We start from the raw sequence: 20517 nt of genomic DNA on the forward strand, positions 1-20517 counted from the left end.
ACAGTTCATGGTTTCGCATTAATAAAGTGCAATCTGGGCAAATGCTGTCAACAAAGCAACTGGTGGAGGTACTTAACTGTATGGCCGCTGCCCCCTGTACGTCGACAAAAATAAAAGACCAAGTGACACATTGTATCCCAAAATAAAACTTCTCTTGGTAAACAGCATCCTCAGACTGCCAGATAAGATAGCCTACATGAGAAGACATTAATTCCATTTGACTTTGGAAGGCCTTCAGAAGACCATCCATCTGTTTATCCGAGACAATAAAAGTCAACTCAATTGGCGACTCCAGCAATATCGATGGCACCTAGTGGCTAAAACAGAAAGCTGCACCAACAGGTTCGATCGTCGGCCATCTCAAGTGAATCAGGTATTCACAACACCTGGCGTTCTTCTAAAGAAGTTGCGGAAGTAGGTTTGGAAACATGCAATGAAAATTGCCCTCATCTATGGTTCTAGTGCTCCGAGCAGGCAACCGTTTCTCGACACACAGTGCACAAAGCCTCTTTTTTGTCTGCACCTTTTCTCGTGAGACAAGAAGGCAAAGTCCATAATGGTCCCACTGCTTGCCGTGGAACTGTCAACCCCTTGAGGAAGGCAGCAACCGTGGATGCAGTGGACGAGTGCGATAGGTGGCCAAGCCCGAACGGCACACGTGGCATCTCGGGCAAGTGCACAGACTGCCGGACTGGGGAGCTCTTCCTCCTCACCGTCATTACCGCCAACACCCTTTCACAACACGGCCGTGCGTTCCCTCTCTGGGGCGGGCATCGATTCTATGAAAGTTCGACGCTTGGCGGGTAGGGGGTTTACTACAACCCTGGTGCCTAACTGGGGACGGTGTGGCACACACAGACACACAAGCAGGCACACACGGACAGGGACGCACGCACAGCCCGGCGGCAACTTACGACCCTCAAGAACCCACGTCCGAGGCTCGCGATGTACGGGGCGCACGGAGTGCCCCCGTGGGCCGCCAGGCGGCTGCAGCAGAAGAGGCCCGTCACCTGTGCGGGGGTCTCGCCTGCACCTCCTCCTCCCGTGCTGAGGTCCCCCAGACTTCGAGCCGTGGATGCGCCGTCCCCGGAAGGTACGCTACCGTTGGCCAGGGGCATCTTGGCAGGGTGAACGCCGTTGGCACCTGCGGGGGCGGTCGAGAGTTCAATGTCCGGTTAAACCCTTTCCTACTTGCCGGAGCTCTCCTCTTGTAATCTCCCTCGTGTCAATTCCTAGAAATGCCACATACTAGAGAGTTTTAGCAGATTGTTTTTTCGTCCCGATAATGACACCCGATAACGATATGACGCATGCCCAAGGCCACCGGAAGGGAGAGGGGGTATCATTATCGAGGCGAAGAAACGATCTGCTAAAACTCTCTACTATCGGGCACGAGTGAAATGCGAACAGCAGAATCCGTGGCTGTCGATGCACGCTGCACCCCCTGCATGCCCTAGAGAATTGGTAAGTCTGCGAGGGTGTGCGTCCTAGCTGAATGTGTTGGACCCCCGTTCAGCGTAGCCAGAGTTTCTGTGCTGCGCCGGGGGTGCGCAGGTATAGTCACCGAGAGAGTGATGACGGCAGAGCTTGTCTTTTGAACGCCTCCAAGCACGCGCTTTCTGCCTTCCGCCCTGCTATGGCTGCACATGAGCGCTCGTGGTGGACGAGACGCAGGGCGTTGTTGAAGGTGGGAAGCTCAGGGTGGAGGCCGTGAAACTGAAACTTCTCCTTGCTGTTCTCATCTTGTCAATGACTATGGATGGATGGAGCGATTCTAACGTCTGTGCCCTTTATAACAGGCAGTAGCTTGTGTTGCCTAGCCTAGACACCAAAAAGAACCAAAAGTATTATTCCTTCCCTAGCCTTTCTAATCCAATTTTCCTTCCCCTCAGCATTCTTATAACTATCACCAGGCGGTGTGGGATATTACCGGGATAACCTTTGGAGGATTGGGCTATAAATCCGTTAGAGCCACTGTTGCTTGCTGGGCTTGTGCTCTGCAAGGAAGGTATGCATTGTTGCAAAAGAAGAAATGTAGGAGGAAGAGCCATTTTTCCTGTGACTGCTATCTTTCTGCCAACTACAGTATAGACCACTTACAATGTAACCGCTTATAGTGCAGGACCGGGTATAACGCGGCTTTTTTAACCACCGGTTCACCTCCCATAGAACTCCATGTAATTACATACCACTTAAAATGCAGGCGCGCAAAGGGAAATACCGGTTATAGTGCGGTTTCTGAAACAGTCCGCTGAGCCGACCACGCCGACCGACGCAGCGAGCACACTTCCCTGTGCGACACTCGATAACCAAGATAACGGCGCTAGCTGCAAGCGGCACTCACGGGGCAAGGAGGTTGCTCGAAGAAGCGGGGAGAAGCGGAAGAGAGAAGCTTCAGTTGCCATAGCGACGGAGGGACGCACGCACGTGTCTTTCACGTGCGTGCGTCTCTCCGCTTCGTAGGAAACAACCGCAACGGCAGACCAATCGCAGGTCGAGGAGAAGTAGAAGCTGCCCCGCGCGCGTTGCATGCCGGTCGCGGGGCAGCTTCTTGCTTCTTCTATCCGGAAACATGACGTCGGTTGTGATCGTCGACGTAGACGGCGTGGTGGAAGCTCATCGTTCCGCGTAAAAGCGCTATCCTTGACCGTGAATTTTCGTTGTGTGTCGCTATGATAACCCAGCACCTTTCAGCAAACTATCGCTCCATAAAATCAATCCAAACCCACGTCTTGCAATATGTTGTTTTTTCGGTCATCACTCTTTTGTATCTCGCTTTTGTCTTGCTTTCTCGTCTCATTTTTTGATCTCACTTTTGCACATTACATTTATGTCTTTCGTTTTTACCAAGCTACCCACAACAAGAGAGTGCATCCGACCCAAAAAAGAAAGAGGCGACGAACAGGTCGGTGCCCGCACTCACAGGTGACCACCATCCTCTGGATCTGGGTGAGGGTCTGGGGCTCCCTGTGGGCCAGGTCCTCCTCGAAGACGGCGGCGTCGCCAGGCACCTCGTAGGCGAAGAGGCCGGCCCCGAGGGCCGTGGCTTGCACCCGCCGCTCGTCCGGCAGCAGGGCCCGCACCACGGCCCCGCACACCTCGGCCAGCAGCATGTGTGCAGGCGCCAGGCCGCACAGGGCCCCCAGGTGCCGCTTCACCGTTGCGTACCGCTCGTCCGGATTCAGCTGCAGTCCGTACCTGCGGCATGACGGAACACCTCCCCAGGTAAGCGAGTTGGAGGGAGGGGAGCTTGGACGTTCTTCGCATAAATTAGGCGAGACTAAAGGTCGGACTGCCGTCGCATGCGAGGAACCTCTTTGCGGCGCGTTCTCGTCGACGAGAAAGCAAATACGCCGTCGTCTCGATTGTCTCCAAGCGTGCACGAACCCACTGTCGGTAGCGCCATGTCGCGATCATTTGATCCGAAGGAAAAGGCCAGCACGAGAGGCGAGCTCGGATGCCGCTCGTATAAATCGAAGCTGGTTCAAATGTTTCCATTTGAACATGCCCGTCTGTTGCATTCCCTCATCACCGCTTACGACGGGGAGCAGAACCAGTGCCATCTATCTCGTAGCCCCGGATCTGCATATCGCAAGTCCGAAGGTTTTCGCGATCAAATTTATGCACTACCCGTGAGAAATGGCAGCTCATAACGTTGCCGGAATTTTTTCGAGTCCACAGTGAAAGAATGATGCGTAAAATATAGCGAAAATATTACGGAGATCGGAGGTGCTTCGGAGCTACCCAAAAGAAAGCGCCAGCAAGTCCCCTCGTTGTAAGCGGTCACGCAAGAATGCGACGCACTTGAGCATGCTTAAATGCAAATGTGCGAACCGGCCTCAACTCCTTGGGATGACACGAAACGCCACCGCAACGGGGGGCACCGGAAAATTCGGCGCCACGAGGGGACGTGGCGGGGGTCACCTGATGGGGGCGCTGCCGTCCAACCGCACGACGACCACCTCCACGTGTACGCAGCTCTCCATGGGCAGGGGCAGGGAGAGGAAGTTGAAGGGGTCGAAGCGCACGCTCGTGTGACTGCACACCTTGCAGGTCACCGTCGACTGCAGCTGGCCGTGGAACAGGTCCACCACCACAGACCGGTTGCGTAGGGCATGGTTCTCCCACGCCTCTCGCGCAACCTCGTCGTCCGGGCGCCCCGCGCTGTCCTTCAGCTCCACGTATGGCTTTTCCTGGACCCTGAGATCCGAGGCAGAGCATTGAGGACGTTCAATCTTTGAGCGTACGGCACATACCCCAAAGAATATCCGCAGCTTTTCGCCACGGTGTGCCAAGAATTGATGGCGACAGACGTTATATTACGGACTGACGCCCACTATTACACATACTTCCTTTTTGTTTATTCGACTGCATGCAACGCAGCCACGTGGTCACCGAAGAAGGTAGGAAAGGGGTACACTAGCTAGTGCCCCTGCCAAATACTCAATTGAGACAAATATCGTTACGAATGGTGGGTTGCTTTACTTCCAATGGTTCGCGCCAATCGAGCTCTATTGTGAGAAATCTTTAGCGGTGTCCCCCGCCATTTGTAGAAGGCACTGCCGCCTAGCAAGAACCAAGTGTGTGCGCTTTATCTGGTGTCGCGGGGTACTGCACGTACGAGTGCAGCTGGGAAGTCCCTACAACTTTCCCTGTAAAACTTAAAATATTTGTAACGGTAAGAAAGCACAAAACGACCAGGAGAACGAAAACAGACATGTACAAGCTTTAAAAAAAAAAAATATATATATATATATTTCTTTTTTTTTTTTGTTACAAAAATAAACAATGCATTGCCAAACTCTAGGGCTTTGCCCAAATGTTGTGTTGCTTGTTTGGACCAGAGGCCAAAGTTTCCAAACTGCTATCTTATTCCAAAGTTATAAGCGAGTTTCTGAAACTTTCAATGAAAAAATGGGACACGTTCCCTGCAGCCGACGCCATTCGTCCGTACTCGGGGGGGCTTTGTCTGTCGCCATTTTACCGTTAAAAGTTTCCAAAAACTTCTTATTAACAACAAGCTCCGAAACTTTGGCATCTGGTTCGAACCACTAGCACTACGTTTGGGAAAAGACTGAGTGTTTGGCGATGTGTAATCTGTTTTTAGCAAAATAAAAAAAACCACTAAAAATTTTTTTTCCAGGGTCACTCTGTACAGTGGCCCAAGTTTTTAATAATATCACGTGAGCATCAACTGCCGGGACGGCCAGCGCCGTGCCGCGGAGAGGTGCGGTGATACGGGAGGGATTAGGCACGTGCGCACAAAGCTCTTTCCGGTGCGAGCATCGTCTGCTAGGCTGTTCCGTTGACCGCACACAGCCCCTGCTCCGTAGCAAAGGAGCACAGGGTGCTGCTTCCCATATTCGTTTATCCAATGCCCCCACTTCCCTCTCTCACTCTCTCTCTGCTTCTCTTATCTGTTGGTAGAGCAAAAAGTCTGAAGAGCGAGCGCTGGTGTGATACTCGTCTTGCGCGGCAAGAATAGTGGCGCAATGACGCTAGTTTTACTCTCCGGTCTGGTTGTGTATTTTCATGTTTGAATTTACGACCGGTTGCTATTTTGCATGCCCGGAAAAAAAGCGAGTGATAAGCAATTCCTGTTCAGATCTTTGCTTAAAGGCAATTAGCTCTGCCAGCAGATAAGGATTAGGGATTGTGTGCGGTAAACGGAAGAGCCTAGCAGACGACGCTCCCACCGAAAAGATCTTTGTGCGCATGCGCCTAATCTCTCCCCTATTGCCGCATCTCTCCGCGGCACGGCACTGGCCAGCCCGGCGGTCGACGCTCACATGATAATATAAAAACTTGGGCCACTGTCATGCCCCCTTGAGGGAGTCCCTCACCTATTGAGATCTTCGTGTAGGCCATCCAAAAGGAATGCCAACAGCTCCTGAGAGTCGTGCTGCTGGAAGCCGTTGAACCGCGGGGCGTACTTGCCGATCGTCCACTGAAAGTTCAAGCAGCACATTGTGAGCGGTAGTTGCCGTGATACTCTTCGCCCGCTCCCACCGCGAGGATTGGACCCCCCCAACAAACCCTGAGTTTGAGTGGTGCCACGGTCTTCGAAGTACCGCTCCAGAGATCGTGCACCAAGTCTCCGTACCGCTTGGCAATGTGGCCTTTCATGCCCAAAGGATTCAACCTGGCAACAAAGAACGGAAAATGTAAGTACTGTGCATTAGCAAAATGCCCATCCTGAAGTGCACCAAATGACTGTGAAATGGTAGGGAAAAAAACTGTCTATCTCTGATATATCCCAAAGGTGTCCTAAATGCATAGCATGTTTAGGTAACTCCAATGCAATGGCGTCGCTTGACGTCACAATGTCAAGTCATGGTGTCACATGACGACTGTCACACTGATGGTGGTCGTCATGCGACCTTATCGCGTCATCAAGTCTACGTCCCAAGAGTGAACACGAAGCACTCAGAGCTGGCCCCATAAATGCCATGCACCTAAAAAGAAAGACATGGCCGCTTTTGCAAATTGCCGTGACCAGCTCACCTGTTCAGTTCATAAAGGTGCTTCTCGCCGATGAAGTATTGAGTGAGGGGCCGCGTATTGCTGACGCATTGCAGCGCGGCATTCATGAAACACGTGTTGCCCAGGTTGTTCAGCCCAGTGGCCCCTTTCTCCGTGGGGCCTGAAATTTTGCGGAGGTCACAAACTGTAACAATCTGCTTGTGCAAAACCCACCTAGACAGCATTGCCAATATAAAATGACAAGGCACATTTTCTAGGCTATTTGCCCATTGCAAACCTGTTAGTACCATTGTCTTGACACTTCAGGACATTTGGTACTGAAAAACACTTGTACAGCTGTCAGCTAGTGTAGTGTCAGCTAGTGTAGAAGGGCTCAGTGCTGTATTTGAAAAAAATCAAAACTTTCAAAACTGTACTCATTTCAGGGGCAGGACAGAAATATACTGTTGGTGAGAAAACAATCTATACATCACTGTGTGGCAACTGAAAAACCTAAAACATAAAATACTAAACACTTGTAGGTGTGCTTAAAAAATAATCCTGCAAAAATATCTCTTGAAACTAAAATTACTAACCCAGAACGACAGTTACAAGTCAATGTCATGTTGCGTGCTCACAATGAAAAGCCGCTAACCTTGGTTTTTTTGGTCGATCTTGGAATTAATTATGCAGGACATCTCCTCGGGCCACGTCTGGTCTTTGTTCCTTACTGTAAAATTTAAAAAAAGCAAACAGGCAAAAATCAGAAACTACAGCATCACTGTGCCGAACCCTGACCGACCCCATCTGTGCGAAACGTAACAGTTAGGCCATCACTCTCTAAAAGGTAGAATATTGACGCAAATACTTCCGAGGCCTCTTTAAAGTTCGTACAACATCTCTCTACTTGTCACCATTGGCTTTTGACCTGCATTACAACATTCCCCCTACAGCGCACACTCACGGCAGCTTTGCGCGGTGCTAGGTTAATGCAAAAGCAAGCCGAACTCACCTTCAATGAGAATTTGTTCACCGTCTTCTATGCCGAGTTGTTCTAAAGTGAGGCCCTCCTCTTCGAGCAAGGTCAAGTTGTTCTGATAAAAAAAAAAAAAAAAAAAAAAAAAAGATTAACGTTGGTTCATGAATTAATTAATCCCCAACCACAGGAAATAAGCTGGATTAGACATTCCGTAAAGTGCAACGAAGGTGCGATAGCGCTAACACGAAGTTTCTAACCGCTCACGCAGCCAGCATTTCTACGCAGTGGTGGGGGGTGGTTAGCACACCGCTGACACTCCCTTCCTCGTATGCACGTATGCACTTAGTTTGAGGTGACGCCGGACCAACGGCTAGGCTCAGGTAGCCAAAGCTCTATCGCCTTAAAAGGTGTTCCAAAGTAGCACGGCCAGCCGGGTTGGTTACATCGAGAGCGGGGGATGGCCGTACCTCGTCGTTGAGCTGCCAGAGGCGGCTGTCCTCCGGCCGCAGGCGAAGCCTGGTGCAGAGGAAGTCGAACACCTGGCGCAGGGTGGCCGCCCGGCTGAACGACGCCAGGTACGCCAGGTAGCGCTTGGGGGTCAGGCTCGGCTGGCCCGTCGCCACACTGCCCACTGTCGTACACCAATGCACAATCACTGATTCCTTAGTTTTGTGGCACCGCAAACAGCATCGAGATGCCTCTTCATTAAATGCGAAAAAGAGGTAAGTGCGGCAAAAACCGTGAGGTAGAAATCAGAAAGAGCCACCCGAAGAAACCTCAAGAGGGCAATACAATGGCCACCATCCCCTAGCACTTCAAGGGCTCAATTCTATGAGTGCAAAAAAGCATAGTAAACTCCAAATAAATAATGCGTGTCAAAACTTATTTTTGTATACTTAATAACAAAAGAAAAAAAAAACATAAAAGGCTTACATGGACGACCACAACCACAAAGAGTGTGGTCGTCCGCGAATCTCTTTTATGCTTTTATTCTGGCACATTTATACTTTAGACCCATGTTTTTGTAAATAAAAACCTTTTTCCAAACTCCGGTCTAAAAACATGCTTTTCGTCTAAGGCTCGTCAAATAATGAGGCACTAGAGAAAACCAGCCTTCTGCGTTTAGTCCCCAGTTCAAACTCTTTTTGCTCGCGTTCCGCTTGTTGAAAAGCAAGCAGGAAGGGCCTCAGCATGCACCTCATATCACTGTGCCGCAGCGTTCTTCTGCAGCATAAAGGCCGTCTGCTTTCATCGCCGTCACCATGGCAACGGACGCCGAACGAATGGAAGCACGCACGGTACTGCCGCTGCGTGAAGCCAGCAACAGCCAACGCCATTTTCCCAATGCCGTCTGCTAGACAAAGTTTAATAGTTTTGTAATGAGCAGCCGCAGACTGTCGCTGCGAGGCGGCGTGAACGCAGGGGGGGGGGGGGGGGGGGGGAAGGGAGATTAACATGCTCCCCGGTGATACACGCGCCGTGTGAAAGGTCGTTCCGCGTTCATTGCCATGATGACGCTGATGAAAACAGACAGCCTTTATGCTGCGGAAAAACACTGCCATGCTTTTTAATGGATGGAACACAAACAAAGGGAGTTTAAATTAAGGATTTAATGCAGAAGGCTGGTTTTGTCCAGCGACTTATAATTTCATGAGCCTTACACGAAAAGCATGTTTTTTTGGCCATCCTGCGCCATTTTTTTTATCTGTAACATGGGTCTAAAGTATCAAACTGCCCTAATTCTTTCGTTTTTAAAGGGGCCCTGCAACAACTTCTTGACTGGTTTTTAATTTGCACCGAACCTGAGCGCACTGAACGTAGTAACTTAAAGAAACTTTTCTTTTCTCAAATTTCGCTTTATTTTAAAAGTTATAGGCAAATTAGGATTACAAAAACAAGCTAAAAATAACCTCCTCCATGACGTCGTACGTCCTGGCTTGAACTAGAACTAGAGGAGGAGTAGTGAGCTCATTGAGCGCTCACGGCTGCCGCACTCCATGTCGACGGCTCAAGAGGACGCCACTAAAGCACGTGTTGAATATGCTGTATGAAGCGGGCGGCCAAGGCGGCTCACATTGCATTTGCTGCGCGGTTAAAGACTAATTTGGCATAACACTTCATTGGCCATCAACGACAGCAAACACGGGGTAAAGATCAGTTCAGAACGGGAGCCACTTCGCGCTGCCATACCGCCAAATGGCCAAATCGCCAGCCAAGCCCGCGCCAAAGCCTTCGGAACGCTCAGAACCGGTCGGATCCTCGAGCCGGTATACGACCTTAGCGCCGCCGCGTACCTCCGGGACATTTCTACGTTTGCCGTTCGTTGGAGCCTCATCCCACTAGTCCTTTCTAGTATGCACAGTTTTTTCTGCTGCTTGGTGGCAGGTTTGTCGATGGGTCTTTTCTTGTTTCCGCACTTTATAAACTGCATTTGTTTCTTTTCTGATCTAAAATACTGAACAAAAACTTTCATACATAATTGGAACGGTTCACAAAACTTATATTTTGTATCTCGACTAAAAAAAAAAAACTTTTAGCAGCTCTGACCAGTAGTAAGCCCAGGACAAAAGACGTCGCATATTGCGCGCTTTCGGCAAAGCGGGTCGCCCTCGTAGGTGGAGGAGGCTTCCGTGTCGTCCAGTTAAAATATGACTCACTGATATTTAGTTACTCTCTCCGTGCCCACTGGCTTGCCCGAACCCCAAGAGACGTGGAAACCACAAAAAAGGTAGACGGTCAAATATGATTCCAGGGCCCCTTTAAGTGTTCATTATAACAATGCGCCCAAATTAACTAGTTGTAACTTTTGCAAAGAGTTTATTTGCTGTAGTGGTATGAATAAGCAACTCAATCATGCAAGTTCCATATACATTTGTGCAAGCAAGAAAGAGATAGGGTTCATCCTTAACCTCCTGTAGCCATAACAGGAAGAGAGAACACTGCTTCAGGGATTCCCAAACTTTGCAATCTCAAGGAACCCCCATCTCTCTTGTCTGACAGCCGAGCAAGCCCTCCCAGACTCTGCATCAAAGCAATTAAGCAAACTAGTGCAGAAGCCTACCAACCACGTAAATAATGCATACAGTAGGACCTGTATGGCTCATAGTCACCATATTTTTTGGTCTACAAGTTGCACTTTCGCATAAAGGTTAGTTCACACAGTTGCAACTGCTGACGACCGGGGAGGCTTAAGGGAGAGGTTGGCATGGAACCTAAACTTTTTATTTTTTATTTTTAGAGCAATCTGTATGAAATTTTCAAGGTACATTCATAGTGAACAAAAGGTTAGGACACAAACGAGCTGGTGGTAGTAAAACGTTTAGACTAAAAACCCCCGAGACTGGGACGAGAAGAGACAAACAGACACAAAGTCTCAAACACAACTCAAATTTGTTATAATGTTAAAAAAAACAAAAAACTGTCTTTTGTTTCTTGTTGTATAAAGGAGGTAACTGTTTCTCAGTTCTATTGTAAAGATTGCTTTGTTGTGCTGCTTGTGGCACGGGATTCCCCACATTTCTGTCTCTCATCTGTAGTGTTTCGTGTAAGATCTGATGCCTATATAAGCCCTTTCGTTGTGAAATAAATATCAGCTGTGTTTGAGACTGTGTTTGTCTGTCCCCTCTCATCCCAGTCGCAAGGTTTTTAGTCAAATGTCTACATTCATAGCACATATATAAGAGCAACTGCTCGGTTTCACAAAGCTTTGCCCATCAGTTCTTAATTTACAACAAATTTTCAATATGGTTCACTAGCTTCCTTTATTTCAGGCCCGGAGAAATAGCAAAACATAGTGGGAATGAGACATTTATTACAAACGTTCCTGGATAGGCACCCCAGGGCATGACAGAACTCTTTTTATTAATTTCTTCACAGAAATATTTTTGCACAACACTGAAGTTCATAGTGTTGGTCATACCCTCATCCATCCAATTAAATTTGAGTATTTTAAATTCTCAACACAATTTTCTAAGAGAGGAAGCTTTCCATGCCCTCAGAAAGTTATTTAGGAACAGAATAAAAAAAACTGCACGAAAATTCGTTTAACAGTTCCCAAGATATCGCTGGGGTAAGTGCCAATGCCAGCGGAAAAATCCATTTTGAGAAAATGGCAGTTGAAAGTTGCACACACATTTTCAGCATCGAGCCAGTTTCATGACGGGGCGATTCTGCTTGCGATTCTCATTCTTGTGCAGCAAAGAGCTTGTGGACACAGTATGCATGCACATAAGTCACCATCCATGGCTTTTATTCATTTGTTTTCTCTCGAGCAAGTAATGTTGCAACCGAAAATCACGAAAATAACAAGGATTGCGCCACGTGAAGTGGCTTTACCTGCGGAGTAGCTGGAAGCATCCTTGCATGCTTTCTTTTAATGCGAAAGTATTAACTGTCTCATGAAGCGAGCTGACGCCATCAGTTTGAAGCGCGAAAACGGCACACAGTTTCCCCAATCCTTCAATTCCATTGGCTGGCGCGCGTCGACGGGGCTCCCATTGGACGCTGCGCTCGTCAGTTTCCACGACCGCTCACCCCATGGCGCTGCGTGTCCATCAGCGCGCCGTTGCTCCCCTAGGCACGGAGCGTCCAAGGTCAGCGTGCCCAGGGGAGCACACGCGCTGACCGGCGACGACAAGTATGCAGCAGACGAAAAAGGGAGAGGACGAGCGGCTTGCATACTTTCGCATTCACAACTCATAAGGAATGCTTAGGTGTACCTCAATCTTTTTTGTTCCTCGGTTGTCTTAAATTAGTTTCGACGGCTGATGGCATAGATAGAAAAATCTCAATCTGAAGTAGCAATGCGATAAGCGTCGGTATCCCACCGCACAGGGGGGGGTTGCCGATGCTGCTTCCGCTGGTCACCATGCAAAGAAGCTTGCATGAACCGCTTCCGTGCACTGAATGCGTGCACCGTCTCCTGATTCATTCCCTGCTTCTCTTGAGGCCATGAAACACGCTGGCAGAGTATGCGAAACTATTAAAACAATGGGCTGCAAACAATCGTAAAGATGGCGAAAAGCGAAGCGGAGTTGGGAAAGCGCAGGAACAAGCAGACGATGCAAGGCCGGCGTAGCCATGGCAACCGAAGGAGGACAAATGTCGCCCAATAGTAGTCACGCGCTCCCTTGAGCGGGCGCTTTGGCCAATCACCGCTTCGCAATCGCGAGGTGGGAAGACACTAACCATGCCAAAACTATGCTGAGGGCACTATTTTGAAGGACGGCAAAAAGAAAAAAAAGTCTGCTTCAAAACAAGACCAAGATGGCGGCCGTCTGGCAAGTTGAAAGAACAAGAAACGCTCCAAGTTCGACTCGATTCTGCATCTTTTATTTAGAAAAAATATTTTTTTTTTAACAGTAAATTACGTGCTGATAATTACGCAGGAGGTAGAGTATGGAATATACAATCCAAAAAAGTGGTTTACCAAAACACATTTTTTTCACAATTTTTTTTGGTTCTCAATTTTTGCGTTTCCCCTTGAAGACCGGCTGTGGCGTAGTTGTTTGTAGTCAAATGCAAGTGTGCGAACCAGCCTTTAGTCGCACCTTCCTATGGACAGCTGTTCTCAGAAAAAGGTTGGCACAGTCGCCGACCAATTTTTGGGACGCCAATTTTTCAGGCACGTTTGATGATTCAGACACCTCACATTTCGCCAAACCGTCAATGACCCCATAGAGTTAATGTATAACATTGATCGAAATTTCGGATGCCATAAAGCTGATTGCTCAATATTTCGGACAAAATTTATGCAATTTCCTCAGTTTACAGCCACTAAACAGCTGCCCTGGTAGCGCCACGAGCTTGGTCATCGCCATTTTGGTTGTTTTGATTTTGCCCTGTAGCCTCCATACCACGTCCTACGCAATAAACAAGCTGGGTTGAGGCTATATTCGGGTTTTACGGTTCTGCTACAGCCAACATGGCCGCCGTCTGCCCATTCTTATGGCTCTTCCAGTCGTTCTTGTGGTCCGTATTTTTCGAGTGCGACAGCGAGAAGAGCGGCCATCTGCTGTTCTTGTGGTCTTTAAGCGCGAAGGTTTTTAACGTGAAAGCATTAACTGTTCCATGGAGCGAGCCGACCTCATCAGGAGCGACAAACGGCAGATAAATTTCCAACGCTGCAATCTGCGGCATCCCAGCTTCGAAACCACGCATATAAAGCCACACAAAACGGCAGTGATATGAAGCCACTGTGCATCAGTGGTGCCACCCCATGGCGCTGCGTGCCCGCGCCGGAGCAGAAATGGCCAAGGTGCCGAGAGCACCAAAAGGATCAGAAGCAGCCGCGGCGCCGAGAGGATCAGAAGCAGCCTCGGTGCCGAAAGAATCAGAAGCGGCCGCGGCAAAAAAATGACATTCATGCTTTCGCATTCACAACTCATAAGAAGTGCTTAGGTGAACCTCGAGCCTTTTTGCCAATAGGCTTAGTATTGAAGCGAGCTTGGTGCACTAAACTTTGTCGACAAATAGTGCCAAATGGTGCCAACTTCAACTTTGCTGTATGTGGCAACGAAGCCGCCGACAAAGTGCAGCACTGTGATCAAACAGATCAACAAACAAGTAAAAAAGTGAACAATATAAAGTGGAAGTTGCACGAGAACCTAAAATTGACGTCAAGCAAGTGGAAAGTGGCCAATATGCAGCGGAATATGCACAAAAATTTGATATTTTGGCTGAAATCGATTTTTCGGATCGGTCGGTTATTTGCACAACTTCGGGGTCCCCTCCAAGTCCAAAATATTGGTCGGCGACTGTATATAAGTTGCACCCGTGTATAAGTCGCACCATTACACTTGCACGATCGATGCAACGAAACTGCATTGAAAAGCGCTCGTACGTCAATTATGATTGCAATATATACATAAGCGCGCGCAAGTTTCAATATTCTCGTCAACAAATTAAACGAGAAATAAAACCTTTGCAGCAAACCACTGCAGTTAAGATACATACTCATGGGAAAAATTGCAAAGTGTTGTACAGAAGACGCAACAGAAACTATAGAGGGAAAAAAAAGTTACTCATATACCATATTTATGCGATTCTAAGCACCCTACCCCCCTTATTTAGTCAAAATGGTAAAAAAAAAGTTTGCACGCGAATGTAAGCACCCCTTTTTCGAGCACAATTCAAAATCCGAGCGCGGCGCGCCGCTGTCGCTTTGTAGAAGGAGAGACCACGATCGCCAAGCTGTTAGCAACGTTGATCGCTGAAAATAATTTCCGATGTAACTGGATAGATGACAACACACGAATCGCGCGCTCGCGGCGAGAAGGCAAGCCGCGCAAGCAGGTGAGTTTGCTTGTTCTTTCTCCTTTTCTTTTCGAGGGTCGTCGGCTGCGTCGGTGTAGGGGAGACATCCTTGTTTCATTTCGGCGGCTTTTGATCAGTCTTCGATCAGTCTCACGTCAGCATGAGTGTGAAGAGAACTTCCCTATATGTTCAAGTTCAAGAGAACAGTGATCTCGTTTGCGAAGAACAGAAATCACAGCACTGCAGAGAATTTCGGCATGGACAGGTCCTGCGTGATTCGTTGGAGAAAGCAGCGGGAGCCGATTTTTAAGAATGCGTCGTGGTCAAGGTTTTCAAGAAGCGTTGTATAATGAACAGTTATAATGGATCTGAGGACGACCTCTTGTGGAACACGGAGAGCGTCCGAAGCAGCAGCAGCGCGGATGGATGCACCGAGGCGTCCTGCATGGTGTGCTGTGAGCTGTGCCGGCAAGTAGGGTGACAATCTCCCGTATTTGTTGTATCTTCTGTGTTCTATTTTACCTTTCATTTTACTTAAAATAAAGTAATATTTCTTTGCTGAAATTTTTTAACATTTAGTGTCCTTCGAATCTCCGCACCCTCCCCCACCCCCAAACGTAAAGCATTGCAAATTTGAAAAAAAGAAAAAAAAAGGGGGGTGGGGTGCTTAGAATCGAGTAAATATGGTACATTGAAAAATATGGTATGCCATCAGTGGGTTCCTTAGAACTGCTAAAATAGCACTCAAAACGGGAAAACACTTTACACGACTGCTATCGCACACCGATCCCCGGCAGGCAGACGAGGGTCTCACCGTAGGCCGACGCCACGCTGCCCACCACGGCCGTCCAGCTGCTGTTGGGGTGCCGGGGGGGCCCCGGCGGCGCCTGGTGCCGGTACAGGCGCAAGGTGATCGGGTAAAGCTCCAGTTCGGGGCTGGCGCCGGGCGTGGGGCGCACCACCTGCCGGGGCAGCGCGGGAGAGCCCCCGTACCACTGGAACAGGGCGCGCCACACCGCCTCCGGCACAGCCTCAAAGTCCCGCCCCTGGCACAGGGGCACCTGACGCTGGAGGCGGCCGCCCTCCCCCGTCAGCACCATCGCCTGCAACAAGCGCCAGAAAGACTCCATCGTTGGGACTCGTGCTTCGGTGCGTGGAACGTGGCGACAGAGAACGTTTAGGGGCGGTGCAACAATCTTAGGGTTTTGGCCAATTGTAGGAATGAGTTTTTGCAACCTATAAAATTAAAAACAGAAAATAATTTTTTTCTTCATGTTCTAGTTTATATCTAAAAAAAAATTAAATAAATTGAAGTTTGGGCTATCTCTCAGCTCTCAAACAGTCTTTCGAGTGAAGTTAGGGGGTACAACATGATTTTTCATAGAGTTCTGTTCTTAGGGCCCCAGCAGTTCCTCTGCGATTGTAGACTTTTCAAGAGTGCTTAGCATCGTCAAAGGTCGCGGCGAGCTATAGAGAAAAGACAGTTTGGATGAGGAGGGCAGCAGCGGAGACAGAATGCTTTGGTTGACTTCCATTACATGGTACCACGAGAACTTGTGTACTCCCCATGACACGACTCCGTGATTCCCACGACCGCGACTGCAGATCGGAAAATAACGAGTTTTTACCTTCATGATTTCCATATTTCGTGAGATGCCCTGCCCCACAAAGATAACCACCCCTATTTCTGGCATGCTTCATTTTTTGTCAAAAGCACCAAAAGATAGCCCACTTCTAGTCATTGCAAGGCCCTGGCCAATGGTGACCTCGACAGAAATGGTGTTACTTAGCCATGGAGGGAGATAAGCCAACATTGCTCACTGCGAGGGACAGTCGTCTTTAATTCATTTGCCCCTCCCTGCGATCACAAGCCTTTGCCAATCAAAAAATCTAAAAAAACTGTTTTTTTCAACTTTTCCTATTACACACCAAAAGTTAGCTTGCTCCTTATTTTCTCCCGATTTGCTTTCGATTTTGAGTGGGCTATCTCTTAAGATATATTACAATATGTGGCGGAATTCCAGTATTCCGGGAGAAAACGGCTCGTTTTTGTCTGATTTGTGCCAAGATAAACAATATACAATATACAAGCTGCTAACTCTTTGAACATGAAAATCGTTGCACTGTCCCTTGAACAAGCACCCAAAAATGATGTAAAGTAAAGACGAAAAGCAAGACCTCTCACCTTGACGGTATTGGGAACGATGAGGCCAGTGTTGTCTATGGAGGGCGGCCGCTGGGGAAATGCTGGCAGGAGTTTGCGCGACACGCTCGGGGACGGGTTCAAGGACGACGGCCGCGAAGACTCGGGGCACTGCTCCCATAGGCAAAACAAGACAGAGGGCAAGTGTTACATTTCCAGTTTCTTTTCAGTTTTCACTAAGAGATTGTTTCAATGTCATCAGCTAACTGCTGCATCCTATTCCTTTGCTCCTCTGCCTCTGGGTTCCTCCAAAAGTGGAGCAAAGGGACGCATATGAGTTCTTGAGAGTGACTTGAAGCGTGTAGATTCAAATTGGCACCTACTCAAAAATCTCCCATTAGACAGCCTTTACCTTATAAACATGCAGTCATAAAGCTCTATACTCCGTTTCACCTTACGTCCGGACGCAGTGGGTGCTACGAGCTATCCCAGCCAATCCTGCTCTGTGGACGTAGTCCGCAATTCGCTTTCCGCGCGTCGCTGTGCCCTCTCTCCAAGGTCACATTGGCCTCTGATGGCTCGTAACATTCGCTGCGCTCGGACGTAAGGTGAAACGGAGCATAGTCACAAAGCATGTTGCAACTCGGGTACAAACAACCTTAAAGTACTCTATTATCACGAGTAAATATTTCACAATTTTTGCGTACTGCGGGTTTGGGGAATGTATCGAGATTAAAAGCGGCGTGCTATGAAATTCGTAACCACAGGGTGAGGAGTTTGTGCGATCGATTTTTCGCAATATTTCTCAAATCACAAATGTCGCGAAAACCAAGTCTTCACGGAAATAAACCCGTTCACAGTACTCCACAGGTGCCCAAACAGGCCCGCCTGTGGATGGTGCTCGTGGGTGTGAAAAAAAAAAAAATATAAAACAAACAAACAGGTTGACGAGATCTCCGAGGCGACTCCAGTCCCCTTTGTGGTTTCCATTTCATAAGACAACCTCTTCAGCCATGTTCGGACAGAACCGAAAAACCACATTTTGACAATTGGAGAAAAACTCGCTTGTCAGTCGTGCCCTACTGCCGAAAGAAAATAGCTATGCCTAGCCCAGTGTGCCTAGATTTCAGGGTTTTGTACCGCTTGATTGGAGTCACGCGGTTCACGAGCACCTTCGCGGTACGAGCTGCGAGGAGTCCAAGGCGTCCATCGTCCGCAGGCGTCTCCGCCTTGCTCAGCCTCTCCGCCCCCGCCATTCTCCGCACCGCTACATTCGCCGGCAGATGGAGAATGACCGGGCACGTCTTTCGAATGCCCTGCCTCTAGCACGCACTCCATGCCTTTCACCGTGCTCTGGTTGCAAGCGCGTGCACTCGAGGTGCGCGAGACGTCGAAGCGTTGTCGAAGATGGGAATCTAACTCTAGAGGCTGGACAACCGAAGCTCTTCCCTGCCATCCTCACCTTGTCAGTAATTATGGGCAATGCAGGCATTCCCACACGCATTTAATTTGTGCAGGAGGCTTCCACCGTCGAATCACAAAAGCTCTTCATGGTTTGAGCCTCTCTTAAATCTAGGCTCTCTAGCCAGGCCCACCTGGAGGCTCGTGGAGGACGACCTGGGGCACTTGGGGGAGCCCGGCACGCTGGGGCAGTTGGCGGCCGACTGGGCGTCGAAGGGCACCACAAGGTCCAGGGTGTGGCCGTCCGAGGACAGGCTCGTCACGCTGGCCAGCACCACGCTTCCGTCGTCTGTGGCGGAGCGCGCCACGCTGGACTCGATCTTGCGCTGCAGCCGGCTCGTCACCTTCACTCCGCTCACCCCCGTGGGCACGCTCGAGGCCGTCGTCTGCACCTGCCAGGCAGAAAGAGCAGACGCCCCAAACTAAATCAACGGCTCAGGGACGTTCCATTCATAGCACTCTTTAGTGTTGGAGTGCTGAGAATTGGGCCAGTTTGTACTGGTTTATAACGAGGAACAAATGCACGTTTTTTGAGAATAAACCTTCGGTTGAGAATGAGTGCTCGTCCGCTGTACCTGTCTTCCTTGTGCCCCTGTTTTTTGTGCGTTCTGTTTTCCATTATAAAACACTCTTCAGAGAAGTTCTGCCCAACAGTTTCCTGATGCCTTCGCCTATTTGCACAGTAGCACCCAATGGTTTCCCAATACCTTGGCGTATTCGTGTAGTAGCGTCCAATGGTAAACTAGACTTGATTGTAAGATGTCAAAATAGAGGCTAGAAGGAAACAAATAACATGAATGGAGGAAGGCAAGTTTGCCTGTCCACCGTTTGTTTCTTGTTACCTTTTACTTCAAATCCTCAACTGTTTGTGGCTTCCCTACCTCTTTTACTCTTACTGTTCTGTCACATAGCATGCCAAATGTGTGGAGGTTCAGCACCTTCCCCATGGTGACTACCTTCAAATATATTCTAGGCGTACACATTAGATGGGTATAAAAAAGAAATTTAATTCTAGGCACTGTATGTATATACCGTATTTACTCGCACAATGAACGCACTCGCGTAATGAACGCACCCCCCAAGTCGGCCCTCAAAATTTCGACTTTTTTTTTCACTCGCGTAATAAACGCACCCCCCACTCTGACGTCAAAATTTTGACCCCCTCTTCCCACGCGCGCGAAATGAACGCACTTTTCTATCTTGGCGCAGCGAGGTCGCGAATGCATGGGCAGCACGGGGAAAAAAACGCCTTGCAAAAGGCGTTAAAAAAATTCGCGAGGATCCAACGGAAGCAAGAAAAAACATGGAGGAGCTTTTTTTTTTTTTTTTTTTTTTTTGCACAGCGCAGTCTGGACTTTGGGTTCGCGCGCTGCCGCGCGCAAGGAGGTAACAAAGAAAAGCGCCCTAAGCGAACGAAACAGCTTGGGAAAGGCGGCAAAAAGAAAAAAAGACCACGGAACTAAGAGAAAACAAAAACAGGAGCTTTTTTTTCTTCTTTCTTTTTTTTTTTTTTTTGCACTGCGCAGTTTGGTTACCGGGGGTTGCACGCCGCGCGCAAGGAGGTAAGAAAGAGGAGCGGAGAATCCCTCTAAGCAAACGAAACAGCTTGCGAAAGGCGGCAAAAAGAAACAAAAAAAAAAAAAAAAGCCCACGGAACTGAGAAACAAACAAAAGAAAAAGATTAGCTTTTTTTTTTTTTTTTTTTTGCACAGCGCAGTTTGGTTACGGGGGGTCGTGCGTCGCGCAAGGAGATAAGAAAGATAAGCGGAGAGCCCTCGCCTAAGCAAACAAAACAGCTTGCGAAAGGCAGAAAAAAAACAAAGCCAAAGAACTAAGAAAAAAAAAACAGGATTTTTTTTTTTTTTTGCACAGCTTAGTTTGGTTACCCGGTCGGGTGCCACGCCCAAAGAGATAAGAAGTTACTTCGATTTTTCAGGATAAAAGGTCTGTTCATTATGCGAGTAAATACATACCTACGCAAAAATTTTACTTCGCATAATAAACGCCCCCCTCAACTTTGCATCGATTTTTCGGAAAAAAAAAGTGCGTTCATTCTGCGAGTAAATAGGTACATACATATAAAAAGGCTCGAGGTACACCTAAGCACTTCTTACGAGTTGCGAATGCGAAAGCATGAATGTCGTTTCCCGCTTCCTTACTTTGTGTGCAGCATAGCGGGCGTCTGCGGCGGAGAGCGCATGTGGGGGGTGCGGGCTAT

The 20517-nt window shown here is 48.7% G+C and overlaps 1 protein-coding gene across 2 annotated transcripts in view; it reads right to left on the bottom strand.

The window, feature by feature from the left end:
* The window catches only part of LOC8031116 (ubiquitin carboxyl-terminal hydrolase 32), a 64203-nt gene that overhangs the window by 21211 nt on the left and 22475 nt on the right, over positions 1-20517 (bottom strand). Inside the window, exons 13-24 of one of the 2 annotated variants that reach the window (XM_029974694.4) lie at positions 18434-18691; positions 16881-17009; positions 15510-15798; positions 7909-8072; positions 7475-7556; positions 7118-7192; positions 6505-6643; positions 6037-6142; positions 5844-5947; positions 3925-4200; positions 2924-3198; positions 1011-1144 (exon numbers count right to left, since the gene is read on the bottom strand). In XM_029974694.4, the coding sequence (XP_029830554.2) occupies positions 1011-1144; positions 2924-3198; positions 3925-4200; positions 5844-5947; positions 6037-6142; positions 6505-6643; positions 7118-7192; positions 7475-7556; positions 7909-8072; positions 15510-15798; positions 16881-17009; positions 18434-18691 (2031 nt within the window). Of the gene's footprint in view, positions 1-914; positions 1145-2923; positions 3199-3924; positions 4201-5843; positions 5948-6036; positions 6143-6504; positions 6644-7117; positions 7193-7474; positions 7557-7908; positions 8073-15509; positions 15799-16880; positions 17010-18433; positions 18692-20517 lie in introns of both variants that reach the window. The other variant, XM_040499418.2, reaches the window with a different exon arrangement.

Source organism: Ixodes scapularis, unplaced genomic scaffold (genome assembly GCF_016920785.2).
Source record: "Ixodes scapularis isolate PalLabHiFi unplaced genomic scaffold, ASM1692078v2 PGA_scaffold1__304_contigs__length_218370807, whole genome shotgun sequence".
NCBI classification, from domain to species: Eukaryota; Metazoa; Arthropoda; class Arachnida; order Ixodida; family Ixodidae; genus Ixodes; species Ixodes scapularis.